This window comes from Cyphomyrmex costatus, unplaced genomic scaffold, assembly GCF_001594065.2.
Source record: "Cyphomyrmex costatus isolate MS0001 unplaced genomic scaffold, Ccosl1.0 scaffold55, whole genome shotgun sequence".
Lineage (NCBI taxonomy): Eukaryota > Metazoa > Arthropoda > Insecta > Hymenoptera > Formicidae > Cyphomyrmex > Cyphomyrmex costatus.
The window spans coordinates 644,818-663,821 of NW_017279708.1; the positions used below are offsets into that span (position 1 = coordinate 644,818).

Genomic DNA, 19,004 nt, shown 5'->3' on the forward strand with positions numbered 1-19,004 from the left:
AGTCGGCCAGTTGAGGCGCGAGGAAGCCAGCAGCGGAAAACAAAAGAAGGTGCCACAAGCCCGTCGAGGACCGATCTCGTCGCAGAAGTCGTCCAAGGACCCCGTGCATTTTGCCTCTCGCGTGTGCAGCCCGTGACCCACACGCGATCCGATCCACGTCGTGTCCGGGATCCAGCCAGCCAGCCAGCAGTTACAACCGCTCGTCTCGTTCCAGTAAGGATACACATCATCGGACGCCTGCAGCTCCTGCCAATCTAATCCCGCGCGATTGCTCCACACTCTATCGCCGGTACCATACCATCGCAACTCCATTCTCCTTCCGTCATTTTCATCGTTCGCGTCAATCACCAACAACGGTCCTGTGATCATCGCGATCATCGCCCGTCTCGTGTCGTGTCCGCGTCCGCGTTCAAACCATTTCCCGCCGCGGGTCCACGTAGACCCCGAGTCTACGACGAGGTCAGTACTCGGGGAATCGGGTACGCGAGTCCGCGCGCACGCGCACCGAATTCGTCGTTTTCGTCGAACCTGATATACACGTGACCGAGCCGCGTACTCGGTGGAAGCCGGCATCATAGCGTCGAAAAGCGAGCAGCCAGCCACCATGTCAAAGCTCTACGTGGGCAATCTGCCGTCAGATTGCAACGAGAGCGCTCTCAGGCAACTCTTTCAGGAGCACAGCCTGGCATGCACCACGATCCTGGTGAAGCGTGGCGGCTACGCCTTCGTCGACTGTGCCGATCAGTCCACAGCCGATCGGGCGATCGACAAGCTAAACGGTGAGTTGTTGACATGAAATTAATTATGCTAACGCCTTTAATGCTTTCGATTATGCTTTACACATTAATGCTTTCCATCCTGACGACAACTACGACGACGACGACGGTTACGGCGAGAGAGAGAGAGAGAGAGAACCAGGAGAGGAGAGAAGAAGAAATCGAAGAAAAACATTCATCTGCTTCATATCGCTTTGCCAATTATTATTTGTATACTAATAAAACTTTTACTGCTTTGCCATCTATGCTACTGCTTTTCCCCCGAGCTTATGTAACTTGAGCTTATAAACCATAAATACTAGTCGATTTGTTACATCTATTTATAATAATGTCCTTAGCGCAAAGATGAAGATTCTAACGAAATCTTTACGAGTCGCCTGAATTATAGAATTAATGTTAAATCCCTTGCTTTATCCTGATCCTAAATACCCGTATTTTGCTTAATGCTGTTGAAAATGGACCTCTTTTGCAATGATATTTAACACGCTATGCTTCATTTAGACGCTTTTTGCTAGAGCTTAAGAACGCCGAGTAGATATAAGAATCTGTGTAGCATGCTTTCGATAAATTTTCTAAATACTAAAACACGGATATATCGTTAAACGTTTTTTAAAAGGATAGCCAATATGTCTTGTCATGTCCCTAGAAAGATTTTTTGTGAAAATATCTGTCAGGTTATTGTCACGTCGATAGTTGACCGTCAATTTTTTCCGACAGACGACGTGCTTTAACGTGAAGTTAGAGAAGATCGAAATGTTCTCCGATATGTAACAAAATAATAACTGACGACGTGACAAACAAAACTGTCGATATTATCATCGTATTCAAGCATAAGTTGTTTCTCATGTGCATATTATAAAGTTCTAGTTACTTGTTAGGTAGAAACATTAAACGTAAATAATTATCACAACGTTAGAATGATTGACGATTGGCAACTTCGTAGGAGTAACCTTACGTTTTGTATGTGAAAAGAAATTTAAGGACCCAAATTCGCGCATTAATGAAAAAATTAGATTTTCCTGCCACAACTTTTATTGCTGATATTTAAAGGTGACTTTGTGACCAGTGAAAAGAGATTGAACAATTCAAACGCGACTCATTCGATCGTGTTGGTGATAAACGGACAAATAGTGATGTGTAAACGAATATAAAAAATGTTTTCGATAGCACTGTACGTATTTAAACTTCTTCAACTTTATTTATCGATGAGACGAAATTGAAACTTTACGAATAACCGACGTGAAGTGCGACGAGCGAATTTATGGTCGTGCAGAATTAGGATATCACCGTGAACGCGCGCGAAACTGACGTTATATCTCGCACGACCACTCGTTTCCTCCATGGCTCCATTCATGAACAACGAACACGAGATTAGGTTTGAGAATAGCTGTATCACCAATTTCGGTTTCCGCCGAAAAAAGACGATTCTTTCGCAACCACGAAGTTTGAGTGTCCTCGACACGCGGCATTCTCAAATTCCTTTCCATTTCGCCAAATCACGTCGTGTGCTCCGACTCGCGCTAAAAGATCCGATAAAAGTGTCAGATGTACAAAATGTGATGTATTTTATCTCGTCAAAGTTTATTTCGAAATCAAGCTATTACGATTACCAGTAGTGATATTCCAAAAATTAATTAACTCTGAGAATATAAGCGCGCATTCTGTAATAAAATATATCTTACAATTAGCAGCACGATTTATCGATACAATATTATTATCGCTTCGGTATTCATTTAAATTTGCTTTTGAATTAGACATCGAAGAAAATCATCAAATTGAAATATTTTGCCAGTTTTTTAAATTTTTCCTTAAGTAGGGGGCGAGACGGTTCCGTCTGCTCCAGTTTAATGGAAAACTTGTAACGAATTCGATTGGACGCACTCAGTGCGCACTGATGCATATTAAAATGTGCCATCGTACAAATATGTGTTTAATATAAATATAAAAACGAATTAAAGCACACAAAATCCTCGACACATTTTATCGTGCTGTTAAGTAAAATCTGTATTTTATAATTTGAAATATTTGTACTCTTTTACACAGATTAAATCGGTGTACAACGACTTTAGTATGCAATAGCGTGTCCAATTGAGTTTGCTATTATCCACGTGGTAGCATCGTAAAATGGCGCCAGTTATGAAGCGACAAGGTCACGTTTGTGTGCTCGCCTCCGCGATAAGTTGCTGATAATCGCACGCGTCGACCAACCGTTGTCGATCGGTCCGATTACGGGTCTGGTTCTTCCCGCCAAAACGAAAGTTACGTGCACACTCGAGGGATTTATGTGGTAAGACGGTTCTTCTCGGAAAGCCGAACGTTCGAACGGACAATCATAGAGTAGCGTTTTCTACTTTGCACCTAGAATTTTCGATAATTGCTTTCCAAAGGATCATTCCTTCGGATGAAGGAAGTTCTGTGAAATTCCTCTTGTATGCCAAATATTGATTTAAATTTTCAACACCAGGAATAATTTATTTCAACATGCTTGCTTTTCATTACTATAACAAATTTTTATTAGAAAATCTAGTAGAATATTACAAACGATAATTATTGCAGAGTTCGTTAAAATTCGCTTCGGAATAAGACTCTAATATCTTGGCTTCTGTCCATCGATGTTACTTTTCGAGACATACGACTCGCAAAAATTGTCTGCCGAGTGGAAGTTAACTATGCGTGACGAAACGTCAGACGGCTGAACGTATCCGTTAATCGCTAGACTGCCGGCGACTATAACTAAAACGATATATTCTACCCTTCGTTCAGACATCTAAATGGTATATTGTACCTAAACTTGATATTTTCGTAGAAAATATTCCCTATCGAGAAAGGAAAAAAAAATTAACGCTCATAACATTCGAAGCATTCTTTGGAAAGTGAATCCTTTTCTATGCAAGAATTTATTTTATAAAGGAAATTAGTAACATAGTGATATTTTGCCGAACAGTTCGAAAGACTATAAGATTAGAAAAATCTAGCTTAAGATATACGAAAGATATGCTTTTCAAGGAACACACAAAGTTAAGAGAAAGTCAAAATGATAATTTCGTATTACAAAATTGGACTATTTATTGATGTTAAGAATGAAAATAAAGTAATTGTGATTTTTTTGTTGGCTCTTTGAATTGACACGGTCTTTAGATAGGGCGAGAGACAGTTCTCTGCGAGAATATAGCTCTGTAAAACATGTGTTGAAAAACGAAAGATATTTGACAATCTACGTACGTTTCGTATTTTTTCGCGCCGGCTCATGCCGGCTTCTCATGCCGGCTCGTTATCTCGGTATGGTCCTGACCTAATGTTCCCAACTTATCCCGTCGATCGTGAGAATTTGGACCGGCACTTGACTTCGAGGCTCCGAGTCACGCCCGCACGAATAGTAGTCGGTCGGCGCGGCGCGGCGGCGCGGGTTCTCCCGAAGAGAAGAAATGTGGTCAAGGTCGTGAATGGTCGTGCGCGCGCGCGCGAGCACGCGTGACGTATGAAACTGCCTCTGCCGCCTCCGCCGCCATCGCGACCGCCGCCGTCGTCTCCTCCGAGGTTGAAATTTACATCGCGAATAGCCGCCGACCTCATCTTCTCGACTCTCCTCCGCCTTGCCCGCCGAAAAATCGGTTAGTCACACTCGTCACGTTCCGCAGCCATGCCTATTGCCTGCTATCCAGATCATAAATTTCATTGACAACTCTGTAGCTCTTGTATGCTCTCGCGCCCATCGCTGTGGCTATACATCTCGTTACAGCGTGTTTAATGCACGCATCGCGTCCAAGCGCCACGTTTGAGACCACGTTTCACCCTTGAACTTCTCTGACGAGAAAACGGTCCAAACTAATCCTCATACCGACGCGAAAGTCTCAGATATTGGAAAAAAAGAACTTAAAATTAAAAACATGTATCTGTTTTTTCGAAGCAACCTTGTGAAGTGAAGGCGATATATTCGATTCTGACTAAACATCGTCGAAAGATTGTTACTTTCAAAGAGAACTTTTATAATATCATATTAGATAAGATTTTCGGAAAAATATTTTCAAAAAGAATACGAATTTTTTCTATCAAATTGTTGACACGGATATATTTTTAATATCACAAATTTTAATGCATTTTTTTTTCATTTTTTCTTATATATTTTAATCTCGAATAACATTAAATACTTTTGTTACTTTCAAGAAAAAGAAATTTTTATTTTAAATTTCCGAATGAACCTTTTTGAAATATTTTTCTGTCACTTTGCAATTAAGATAAATTAAGCGTCAAAAATTTTACGTTGATCCTTTCTTATTGGACAGTTTTCTTGCATACAATTTCAGAATAGGATGATACATTTTTGAACGAAATATGATTTATTTCGTTTGATGATTTTCTTTAGTATTTTTCATACAATGAAATCAAGGTTACGTTGTCAAAAATTTGTTACAAATTTGTGAATCCTGAATTAAAATTTTATTTCATTCAAAATTGTTGAAAATTGAATCATGTTGAAAATTTTTTACCATCTTATCCTACATATAAAGTGTGCGAGAGCTACTTAGAAATAAGCTACAGGAAGGAGAGCCGGGAGCCTCTCTTGGAGCGATTCGTGGCGAATGCTTTCTCTCTCTTTCTCTTTCTTTTTTCCTCTCCGTCTATATTTCGTTAGCAATACGGTCGTTGCTTCTGCAACGTAAGGGCCGATCCTTGGATACAATGCCGCGCGAAGAACGTTACCGACGAGTCGAGGCCAGAACTAGTTTGGTGGGTTGTTGAGTTAGGTTTTAGGAGAACTCTACCAAAGCCGCGGTCTAATCAGGCTTTAGGCTTGCACGACGCTCTGTCTAGCGAATGATTGAGCTGTGTGCTCGTTCACGTCGTCTTAGAGTTGCGAGTATATAGAAACGCGAATTATAGACACTCAGTATCCATATTATGGAATATTAACACCAACATTATTAATTAAGTATTAATAACAAATTAATATTTTATTTCGAATATACGAATATACTTTACAAAATTTTATTTTTAATCCAATTGCATACACATGCAATAATCTTGATGGACAGAAAATGTTGTGTTATAAAATATAATAATAAGTAGCACGAAATTAATACAAATTAATTGATAAATTAAACAAATTTATTTTTCACATTTATTTAGCCACATCTTCTGAAAATTATAACTCTTAGAATTATTATCCGTAGTACATTTCTATAACAATCTATCAAACGTAGAAATATGATATATCATGGACAGATTATTTTTTTCTACAACTCACATTGTAAAAATATATTTGGTTGCTTACAATAATCTTCTGGCAACACATACAGGTACACGAAAATGTTTTCGGGAATTTTCTTAAAGGTCGCATTTTCCTCAAATTCTACAGACGATGCAGTAACGCGCCGTGTCTGCATGTGCGTGCACAGCATGCGTCTTCCTCTTTCACAGCCGGCGTTCGTGCACGCCATTCTGTTCAGTACGATCTCGAAGCCTAAAAGTCAGTGCCGAGACACCAACAGGAAGCTGCCACATTCTTTCATTCTGGCTGCCTCCTATTGCTTTCTTTTTTCCTCGTAATACGTTGGCTTGTATCGAATCGATCAGTCGTCCCATTATATCTTATAATTCTTGACACGAGATTCGCTATTTATTAAGAAAGCTAAAAAGTCACTCTCGAAATAATCTCGTACAAACCAAATATCTTATATTCTGTACTTATTTTTGTATTGTACATATATATATATTTTTTTTATCTTGAATGCTGAATATTTTCCTGCAGTGTGTTTTAATTTTGTAAAAGGGAAAAAGAATACGTATATGTATATACATGGTATATATTTGGTAGATTTGAAAAAATTAAATTTTCAATTTGATAAAATTTATGTATATTTAAAGAGAATGCCGCAGTTGCTATGATGGAGCGAAATGGCTGCCGAGTGCGAGGGTTTACACCCACCAATGCAATTCTCGACAGCTAGAACGAGCAGATGCTCCTAGGAATACATTATTCGCATCCAAAACTGCCTGTACTTAATACACCCCCTTTTCAAACGTCTGTAGGAGACGTCCCATTTGCTCGAGATGTTGCGCACACAACACACACACTCCCTTCCTTCTATCGAAATATATCTTAAACATAGGATCGCCTCATCCTGATTATAATTTTGGCATTCTTTGCTGTTCCAAAATATAGAAAATTGAAAAAATCTAAAATATTGTTGATAAAAATGTAAAATCTATACATACATTTATAACAAATTACTACAACAGAGGAGAAACGCATGAGAAGTACACGAGCTGTTTATTCTGAATTTTTATTTTGCACATGTCACGTTTTCAAAATTGTTATTAAGATACATCGCATCAGTTCGTATCCGTGTCCCGTTTGATTACCGCGTCACGCAAAAAACCCATCGTAATTTCCATCGTACCGTAATTCGACGCACCTCGCCTCGAAAATAAGTCGCTTAAACATCTCTCGTCTCGCCTGTCGCATAGAAGCATGGATCTCTTAAGCGAAAAAAGGAAGTACAATGACTCCGTATTATTTCTCGCACCTTTTCTCCTCCGAGCGTATCGCACGTACGTGCACGTATGTTTATGTGGCCGAATAAACATGTAAACCGCGCAATCTCTTCCTTTTTTATAATCGTTGCCCGCGGTCCGGCCGGCTTGATTTGTCGCGTGCCTGCTCGGGACCACCTGCCCCCGAAAAAAGTTACCTGTTAACAGTGCACCGGTAACCGACACTGATGGGACCTTACGATTTGCCTCTCTTCTTCGCACAGGCCCGAGTAGCCTACGGGCGACTGATTCCACCGATCGCAAACTCATATACGGCAGAGTAGCGGCGATCGTCATGAACCGAAAGTGCGACGAAGGCAGAAAAGAGAGCGCCAATTATTATAATGAGGGCTTTTCCAACGACGACGAACGCGATAATTATTGCTAACTCTTTTAATCCACGCACCTGAGAGATCGAGAGAGAAAGATATACATGTATCATTTATTATATCCTCGAAACTTCTCTTTGAAATTATCGCTTTTCAATTTCGTATAGAAAAACGCTAGACTTTAATTGATTACCGACATTTATCATATATGTGAAAAACTTATTTTCTCTATTCAGCGGTTCAAGTAAACATTTTGGAATTCATATTTAATTATTTCTAATCCTAGATGACGTTTTCGCTTTCTTTCAGCTCTTTCCTTTATACCTACTTGTTTCAAAACTTGCACTTGCGTTGCAGTGCAACGCGCTTCTCGATGGTGACGTCGTTATCTCCGTGTGGAAATTGGTATGGGCAAGATGCAATCATGACCGGCCATATGCGTTTGTCCAGGTTTGCACAATATGTCACCGAGACAGAGCTCGGGCATGCGATATCGACTAGTACAAACTGCTATCATCCCAGCTAGCTGCGGTATCATCTTAAGATTTGAATAAGACAGCCGAAAGTTTTTACCGATACACTATGATATACTACTTGTGGCTTTTCTCGTGCGATATGTTTAGAAATCTCCTTATCCCTTTTATTCGCAAACACGTGAAATTATTATGATAATATATCTCAGGTGTTTATGATAACCTTTTCCTTTAAGGAAAATTAGTTAGAATATTAAAAGAAAATTATATTATTTAATCGCAAGTAATCAATTATCATTTCATACCTAATTTAAAAAGCAGAATTGGAGTAGAATTTGAAATATTTTTTATTTCTGAATTAGAAAACTGTATTTAATTTCAATATAGAGTTTTCGTAGGAGATACACCACGAGGTGTTTGAAAAGAGGAAGAGAGTATACTATCTTTAGCATCGTGTAAAAAGACTGCAATAGTGTATCTCTCTTTACTCACGTCTTTCTTTCATCATTTTACTGTCATAAAGTTACTTCATGGTATTTATAAAACCAAATCTGAAAAAATATAAACGATTTTTATCGACGATCTTTTCATTGCTTTAAACTCAATTCTCCGAAATCTGGGGTTTTAAAGAAAGCGAATTTTCAATTTTAAATTATTCTGCCTCAGACTCTACAAAAAAAATAAAACACGTTTCGAATTATATCATTGTTAATCATATTTTTGAATGTAGAAAGAATGTTTTCCAGAATGTTTTCAGATTTTTTAGAGCATAAAAATTTGAAAACCACATTAACCAAGTTGGACTATGAAGTGTTAAAAGAAAATTTGATAAGGGAATATTTTGAGACTCTTTAAAGGACTCTTTTAGAGATGTTTCTTGCAGAAACTCATGTTCCAGATGTTCGATCTCTTACTCGTCACACTCATTCTCTATTTGCTTCTTAGTCTCCCGTTCTTTTTTTCTTTTTCTCTTATCATATTTATTTTAAGAACTTCTTCATGGCCGTCTCAAATACATAACTCTAAATCGCACTTATATTAAATCACACGATCATCTTTGGCAAAAATAATTATTTTCTTCGTAATGTATGTTACTCTTAATCTGTTTCAATTATTTTTGAAATAATTTTACATTTTTTCGATTTATTTATTTTATATATATTTTTCCTCTATTTTTTTCCTCAAATGTATTTCTCACTCTTTCTTTTTTCTCTTTTTCTCCGTTTCACTACCATTCACGGTCTTTCTCTCTCAAAATCTCACTGTCTTTGTCTACGTGACCTCTGCCCGGCTGCTCGGAGACACGTGTTTGTTTTAGATACTCGGCCATTGACTCTTCCCAAGCGCGCAGCGTCACTGTCGGAGTTTTTGGCGGAACGAAAGCATCTCGCGTCGAGATCGAAGCCGCTCCTGTGTTTCTACTCGTCCCAACAGCTCAGATTTAACGTTAAACATAGCTGGTCGATTTCTAAGTTTCTCGGTTAAACGAAAGAATGCGAACATCTTAATGGAGCAAGCCTCATTGAATTTCATTAAATTCTCAGTCTGACTCTTCTGCGTTTTGAATTTCACATTATACGTGAATATCGACAAAACACTTCATTCGAATGCTTCCGCAAAGTTTGATATTTTACTTATCGAGAAATCGAAATATCATTTTAACATCACACGCGAACCGCCACGGCCGAGTGTCCCGTTGATTCCTGTAATTACGACGACGCTCATCGTCGATGAAATCTGTCAATTAGCATCCAGAGTAGGTCAATAAATTTTGAGCGGATAGCAAAGTTGTATAATGAGAACCTTTCATGTTTCTTACCTCTTTTCTTTACTTCACCAGAATAATTCATTGATATATTTTCTGTAAGAAGTTTTTCTGTATTTTTCTCTCTCTTTTTATCTTCTTAACGAAAATTTCGAAAGAAAGAGAGAACATGTGAGAATGTTGAAAATGTTAAGATAAATCCTACCGTTGGTTTCTTTGAAGTGTTAATATAAAAGATTAAGTAGCCGTGTTGTGCGCGCGTGTACGGAGAATATAAGTGGACAATGAAACCTCGTTTCTTGGTCAATTTTAACCGGACAACGGTTTGACAGAAATTTCATTTAAGCCTTAATGATCGCGGCATTGAATAAGGAGGGATAAAGGCTCGCGATAAATGATAACGGTTACGGGGTTAAGGGCGATAGAAAGGTGGAGCACACAATGTCTGGCCCACGTGCGCATAATTGTCAGGTACACGCGGAGAGAAACCCAGGTCTTTCGACAGGTGTCAATGAACCGGTCAACGACGTATCCGCCGTCGGAGGATAAGCGACGAAGAGAAGGCGATAGCTCGGACGGAGGGAGAACGGGCGGAAAAAAAATACGAGCAAGGCTCGTTCGCACCTGCCTCGATCGTGCGAGTCGAGCTCACGGTGATTTCACATTTCGTGGTTCGCGAGGCAGACATGCCTCCAAATGCAGCACGAAAACCGATTTTCCACACACGAGAAAAGACGAGAAAATGACACGCAGCCATAACCTGACTAGGGAGAAGAGTAGGAAATCAGTGGCATTACATATGAAATTAAAAGAAAACCTGAAGCATTCTAGAGAAACAAAAAAATTAAATTGTTAATTTAATTTAATTAATTTAATTTAACTTAATTATTAGTTTTCAATTCCCTAAATATTCACAAGGGTTGCATTCAATTTCTAATTATATTATTAATTAGTAATTAATATAATAAGCTAAAACGTACATTTAGGCTCGATTTTTCATTATCTGATTAACTTGTGGTTAAGCTTAACCTGCTATTCGACATTATCATAGATACAGTCCATTGGACAAAATGAAAACTTAGACCTTAATGTGTAAAGAAATATCATATTCTAATTTCTAATAGATACGTAGAAAAAATGTTCGGAGATCCATTCACAGAATCTGTCGCTTACTTTAGGAAGCAGTGCTCTTTCTTCATGCACATTTCGCGATTTCATGGGAAGAGGGAGACGAAATGAAAGAATTATCTTCCATGACTAAAATATTCGGGAAAATTATGATTTCGTGGAATTTTACGTTTTTCAAACGTAAAATGGACCTCTCCACCTTAGACCAAAAAATTGTAGCAATTAGATATGCCTATCTCAAGAATGTATTTCATTCTTTTCAAACACATATTTCAGTATCATCTTACAGTAATTATTTTATTATATTTGATTATAAGTCATTCTTGTTTAACATCGTGAACGAAAATAATGGCAATTATATTTTATGGATATTCAGTTATTATTTTTCATCATTTATCTAATTAATTCTTATTTTAGATTTAATGTTATATAAATGCTGTTTTGCCCTTATTTATGATAATCTCTCTCTCTCTCATTAAATTTTATTTTATTTATTTTATTTTTATTCTACACGCAACACAGCTAAGAAGATAACAATTTCCTTAATCCCTTTAGATTTGATTTTAACAGAACTATATTAAAAAAATGTTTTTAATGCAATTTAAGGCCACTTTAATATGTAATTCATACTAAAAAACTAATTTTCATCATAATTAAATTCTTGATTAATGATAAGAAAACGAGTTGACTGCTTTGGAAATCTAGGAAAATAAAAATTATGGAAATTTTAGCTTAAAAGAGAATAGAAAAGAAGTTGACTTATACATATACAGAATATAATTAGTAATAGTGAAATAAATTTAGGTACGGCTATCTTAAATTAAAATAAATTAAAATATTAAAAAAATTGGAAACCTATCAGCCGATAATCACGCGTAAATCATCTAGTAATCTTAGTAGATAAGCGACAAAGAATTCCACGAAACTCATTATTTGTCTAATTAGATTAAAGATATAGCTCAGACATTTCGTATGTTACACGTCGCTGATTCGAGATAAAAGTTAACAAATCGATCTATCCATCGATGAAAATCACGTATATCGCGTACCCAAACTATACTATCAAACTGTCGGGACGTAGGCGACTCGGTGCCTAAGCAGAGAACCGCGTTCCCCGGTGCGAGAGGAGGACAGCAGTCCGCACGTCGAGAAAAATTACATCGGCACACCGCCATTAATCTCCGAACGAGCGGATATTATTTTAATTCTCAAGTCTCGGGCCGAGTCTCTTCCGAGAAACGCCGGCCTTTGTCCCAGCCGGCTGCCTAGAAAGAAAAGTGACCGAGTGATTTAATCTACGAACGAACGAACAGCGCGACCCTGGGCTCCTCTTCTGATGCTCGCGCTCGCTGTTTCCTCCTCTCTTATATCCTCTCTTCTCCTCTCGTCCGCCCGCCATCGGCGAGATTCGTTTTTGCTCGCCGAATTTGCGACGGCGGCGGCGACGACGGCGTGCTTGAACGCGGGACCATTTCTCGGGAAAAGTCGCGACGAACTTCCTCCGTTATTAAGAGTCTCTCAGTGTTCGCAACATTGCACTTAATAATGTTGAAGAGAGAGAGAACGTGGAACATTGAACCTGCTATAACCTCATTCAGTAATTCAATGGTCCGACATTGTTCAAAAGCTTTCTAGATAATTGAACATTGCTTTCGGGTAAAAACGAATTTCGATACTTATTTTCCGAAACTTTTTTATTTCAAAATCAAGCATATCTTGCAAAACCTTAACCTAAATACTTTGTTTTCTAAAACTCAGTTAATTTAGACAATAACACTAGTTTACAAAGTTTTGTGCAAGAGTTACACATAAAGAGTAAATATTGCTAGGATAATTTTCGATTCTCAGCCCAATCTGCGAAATACTTCCATCGGGTCCAGATTTTGAAATATAAGAAAAGACCTTTTTTCAATATTACATAATAAAGTTTTGAAATTAAAAAACGAATCAGAAGTATTGAGCTTTTAATTCTTATTTTTTATATGAGGAACTTTGCATCGATTTCACGTATTAAAGTTCAGCAGTAGTCGCATAGCGTACTTTCTCTCTCGTCCCGAAATTCCTTGGTAACGTTTCTCAATTATCATTAAATCTTGATAGAACCGTTCGACTCACTCAATTTAATTACTAAATTATCTCAAAGTTAGTAACATAACTGTTTATTTCTATATATATATTTGTATCATCGAAAATTTATTAATAGGAAATTGTAATAGTGTCCTTGAAAAAAAAGAAATTAAAATAATCTCCGTGTTTCCCATTCGTTAAAATTGATCAAATGTAGGAAACGGAGTTATTTGCGTAAGTCCTTTCCATTCCTCGATAATCGTAAAATGTCACCGGCCGAACAGATAGCGTCGCAACTTGCCGCAAAACGGCGCCGCCTTACTACATGCAGATAGAACGGATTCAAAACCGAGAATACAGTGCCACTGAGCGATACGCGCTTATGTGCGTGCACGTATGTGGGTATCAAGTGTGTGTTTGTCCTCCCTTCATTCTTCGTTACGCGGCCGTGAAACGCACACGGCCCGGCATTCGTAACGGCCCGAAATTCTGAACTTTGTACACTGCCAGATAAAGACCGTTATCTGCGCCTCTCCACGCACAACTTTCATTGACGAACGTACTTTGGCATTCATGAGTGGATCTAAAAACGCATATTATGTTCTGATTTTGTAAGAGGCAGGTAAACAGTAGAACAAAATATACCGCGTAGAAAAACAATTTTTTATTTTATTTTATTTGTGTAATGTGTTTTATGTCAACATTTTTATTGAGATTATTATAGATAGGAAATTATATCAAAAATTAAACATCTAAAATTGCCTATTCATCAGATAAAAAAGTGGAAAAATCCAATTAAATTTTAAAACTCCAGCCATCGTATCAAGATAACAATTTTTTAACGAGTTCCTTTATTTGTTAAAAATAAAGTTGATAAAAGAATCTAGAGCAAGAAAATGATTAGATTTTGGAAATGGTTGCATTTGACGAGATATTTTTGGGTACGTAATGCATTCATTCTTTTAACAGACAATAACATATAATTTCTGAACGACGAGCAGTGACTCAATACGCAATCAGTATGAACAATGTAATGTTCTTCATATTACATCGCATGATGCAATGTCTTTCTCAATTTCATCGAAATTAATCACCGATAAAAAAAATCGCTCTACCATTGCATTGAGGTACAATAACGTTCAATTAGGCAAGTGCATCATAAGTGCGTTGCATCAATCGAACTCTCCTTCATCTGTGACGCGGCAACTTTTCTCAGGGAATACGCAATCTTCGTAAATTAAAATACAATTATCCTTAACCGTGCATGATGTTGAATATTTTGAGGAATGATATTACAAAAAAAAAAAATTTAAGCACTAATACCAAAATAATATATTAAAAATAATTTTTTCAATAACAATAGGACAATTTTTTCTTAAAGAAATATCAATATTAATATTGATTTGGCATTGAATTGTGTACAAATAACCGATATATTGTAAAACCGTCGCGCTTCTATCGAAATAACGAAACTACATTTGATAATGCTCGCTGTTTAAGAGCCGGATGCAGCTCGTTTCTGATCGATAGAACCAAGGACGACCCGTCAGGCTCGCACGTTTAGAACATCCTAAATATGCTTTGCGTAGGGGTCCGTTTGTAGTCAACCCCTTCAATATTATTCAACCCTAAAACTTCATTTTTACGAAACTTTATTTGATGTAAGTTACAGAATATTAAAAAATAGATTATTTTACAGTCAAAACACAAATCGAAATAAAAAAATTTATATATTTAAAATTATATGTTGTTAAATAACATATTAATATAACTTTAAATGAGGTGAAGGAATTGAAAAACATGGAAGAGGGTTAACGTATAACCCCACATACACGTAAACAGTCACGGAAGAGGAAATAATTAGTTCACCAAAGCAGAGAGAATGTAATTGGCTTAGTAGACCATGGCGCATATTCATATTCCATATTAAACACTAAAATGGGATATAAATATACAACGTTTATTCGGATAATTCTCGTGTTTCAACTGATGGAATAGATTCCGAGAAGAGAACATGAATAATGTAATAAAACAGATAAAATATCAGATTAAGTGTCGAGTGTACTGTCGGATGTAACAGTGTAATTTACGAATTAAAAGTGAGCAAAAGTACTGTTCTGATCGGTATGGGGGAAAATATAAATTATTTTAAATTAGATCTCTCGTAAAATTCTATAGTAGTATTATAAATAAATGTACTATAATTAAAATATCATATCAATCTTATACGACAGTCATATCGTAATGCCTGTTCTGCAATAGGGTAAGCCGTAAAAGAAATTAGCCAATCACAGTTGAATATGACAAAAATAATCGACTATCGGTTAATTTCTTACGGCTTGCGACTTTATTGTAGAACAGACTTAGGGCTCATTGTTGCTGCGGTAGTTAGTTAATGATTTTACATTTGCCGCGCTTTTCTGCACGGATTCTCAGTCAGGACCTATCTTAACGTGCGTGGGCCCGCTCGCTTCATTCGACAAACTAACCTACCCGTCTAAGTAATCCATTGTGCTCCTCGTGTTCTCTTTGTACGGTCGCTCTCACGGTGAGGGATCAGCGCGAGGGTTAGAGGGACATAACGATGAAAGAGTGAGTGAGAGGGTGTGAGGATGCGGGAGATAGAGGAAAGAGGCGGGATCGAAAACGCAGGAACGAGAAAGAGGAGCCACAAGGCCAACCCGAGTTCTAAACGATTCCTGTTGCTTTACGCGCTTCTGCCGCACTGTGGAAATTGACTAACTAGCCTAATTTTTTTTTTTTTTTTTTACAGAGACATTGTTGATAGAAACGATATTTTTTTAGTGCTAAGTTCTAATTAATTTTCTTGAAGTATATAATGAGAGAGTAAATCAATTATAGACACGTTATGAAAAGTTATAAATTTGTTTAAAATCACAAATAACTGCAATTTTAACTGATTCTATTTCCAACATGTATTTATGATATTTTTTGTACCCTATAGTATGGATATTATTTTTTCCACGAATTCTGACGTCGATTCTTTGAAATCAGGTTGATGACTTGCTTCGAAGGCTTCGCATTCGAATTTTGATGCTTCGACATTAAAATCTTCGAGGTTTCGAAGAATCAAAATACTATTATTAATTTAATATGGCACACACACAAATAATAGCAAATTTATTTTCATAAAAAATATATAAATATATTTATGAATGTTTCCATTTTTTTCTGTGCGTACTATCTATCTCCGTGTGTACTATCTACCGTATAAATGCTGAATGATTTTTTTCTTATTACCCTGTATTACCTGAAATCACGCGATTGCTTGTACAATTTCATTCTCGAGTAACCCTCATCTTGGAAACGTTTCTGTGCTGATCTTTAAAAGGAACTACCTTCAAGTTATTATATAATTACTCTATTCCTTTCCCCATCTCAACAATATTAATAAGAATTATTACTTCGTCATTGTCTCACATGCTCGTCTGTCCCAGAACAGCTCTGTCAGCGCTCAAATAATTACATAATACACTAATATTAAAATACATTATAATAAAATTGTTTAGAAATGCTTCAATTTAAAGAAATTCCATTTCTTTCTAACAAGCTGAAAAAAATAAACCGATAGGGCTCCCTTTCTCTCTCTCTCTCATTCTCACATGCATTTATCAACTTAGTCGCGTCAGTTTCCATCGTTTTCCCGATATACCGCTCTTATCAATTCATGTTACATGGTACGTCGCGTGAGTCACGGCTCGTGAAAGGATTTCCGTGGGACTGAGGAGACAAGTCGAGCGGTAACCCAATAGTAATTTATGTACCTAACCGTGCCAACCGCCGTGTCCACGGCATCGGTATTCAGCATCGGCCTGGAATGCGCAACAGGAACCTGTTCTCATTCCCATTCCCATTCTCGTTCCCGGCGCAACGCTACCCAAATATTTCATTACTTCCCCGTAGAGCCGATGTACTCTGGGCCCTCTTCATCCTATCTCCCTTCGTTTGTAACACCTCTCGTCTTTCCCCTCTAAGAATATTGTCAGTGTTATGTCATTCAATAATATTTTTATTTTATGTATCCGACTGAAATATGTGAAACATTAACCCATGAGAATTAATGAATAATAATAAGCGAGACACGAGATAATTTTTACAAAATTAAATAATTATTGCGATTATACTAAAAATATATTTTTTTAGAAAAATTAAACATTTACTCATTTCTTAAAGGAACGTGAAAGTAATTTTTGAATGAAAAAATCAGAAGTGGAGTTGGACGCTTGGAAATGAATGAGTACCGGATAAGCTTCTCGCCATATCAGCCAACGAGATAGGAAACTGCTAACGCAACACTCCGGATGTACTTTCGGAATCTACCTTCGTCGATGACCTTCATCTCTTAGAATCGTATCTTATATGAATAACCGACATAATGAGACTAAAGAACAGTGCATAATAGCTGATATTTAATATCGTAGATACGTTTGATCCTGTTTGTCACTCTACACTTACGTTTACATTCGGCTCTGCAGCCACAACATTATCTTTTAACGATAATTCCAAGATGATATGTGGCTTTGTATTAATTAATAGATTTGATAAATAGATCTATTCGTAGATCTCGTTACAAAATGAATATTTGAATGTTACAAATGCCAAATATTTATTTGGTACTTAAAATTCTGTACAAAGATGTTTATATATTGATTATATATTTTAAAGATTATATATTTTTATACATTTTATGTATTTATATTAAAATAGCTCTACATGTACTTGTTTGATTATAAATTCTGCGAAATATCTAATAAGTTCCTAAATTTTCAATTCTAATCGCAGTTCATCAAATATCCAAAATCTATCTTTGTAGGACTTTTTAGATTTACACCGTATATAAAAAAAACTTGAAACCTCGCGCGAGAGAGTTGTTCAAAAATACTTCAAAAGGTTCGCTCATTCAAAATACGAGGGCGACAAAGAGGATTAAAAAGAGAAAGAGAGAGAAAATGAATGAATATATATTAAGTAGAGGTTGTGCACGGCGATTCTACTACGTCCGGATAACGCGCCCAAATGTGCTCGCTCTAGCCTAACCCTAACTGGAGAAGAAGAAGACGAAGTAGAAGAAGAAGAAGTGGGCTCACCTACCTGGCGGCTCCGCTACAACGCGTTATAGAGAAAAGAAGGGCAGGCAGTGCGGGGTAAAAGAGAGAGGGATGAGGTAGGGAAGAAGGGAGAGACAGCGCGTACTAAGGAGATCTTGAAGGCTGCTGGCCGGGTGCCCAGGTCTAGTGCTGACCCACTATAAAGGCACTTGCCATCTTGCTCGTACGTCAGCATCACCGCCTAGCACCCTCTCCCTCGGGAGAGAGCGCCTGCTAACCTACTACTCTCCTGCCCGCGCTCTCGCTTCGTTCACCGCATATACATACACCGGCCCGGCTCGACTACGAAACCCGCTTCCAGACCCGGACCACGAGAGTTTAGAGGCTCTCTGAAACGAGAGCCCCACGCTTCATCTCGCTCCCATCTTCTCTCGGCCCTTCCTCGTTCCTTCTTTCACTCGTCGTCTCGTGCTCCACGATCCCCTGCGCCTGTGCTCGCTACCTTCACAATCTCGTTTTCACTCCCTCTCTCTCTCTCTCTCTCTCTCTCTCCCTCCCCCCCCTCGCTTCATCCCCTCATGGCCCTTCTCCGAATACCCGTCTGCCCTCTTCACATCGTTACTACCACGTGTAATTCGCCCCTTCTGTGTAGTGTTTCTTCTTAGTTCCTCTCTTACTCCGTCTTTCTCTTTTCAGCGCCGATGCTCTCCTCATCTCTCTTTTCCTCGCTTTCTCTCCCTTTTCTGTCGCTCTCTTTCATCTACTCTAACACAACACATGCGTTGATGAAAGAGAGAAGGAAGAAGAGAGAAAGAGAGAGAAAGAGGGTGTACACGTTTTGGAGGGAGTAGTATACCATCTAG

The 19,004-nt window shown here is 37.7% G+C and overlaps 1 protein-coding gene across 1 annotated transcript; it reads left to right on the plus strand.

Annotated features, from left to right (window-relative positions):
* Positions 1-604: 604 nt before the first annotated feature.
* LOC108779042 (insulin-like growth factor 2 mRNA-binding protein 3-A) lies at positions 605-8,165 on the plus strand. Its single transcript, XM_018546376.1, has 2 exons — positions 605-783; positions 8,090-8,165. Exons 1-2 carry the CDS (start codon positions 605-607, stop codon positions 8,163-8,165), a joined length of 255 nt encoding a protein of 84 aa, XP_018401878.1.
* Positions 8,166-19,004: the final 10,839 nt, after the last annotated feature.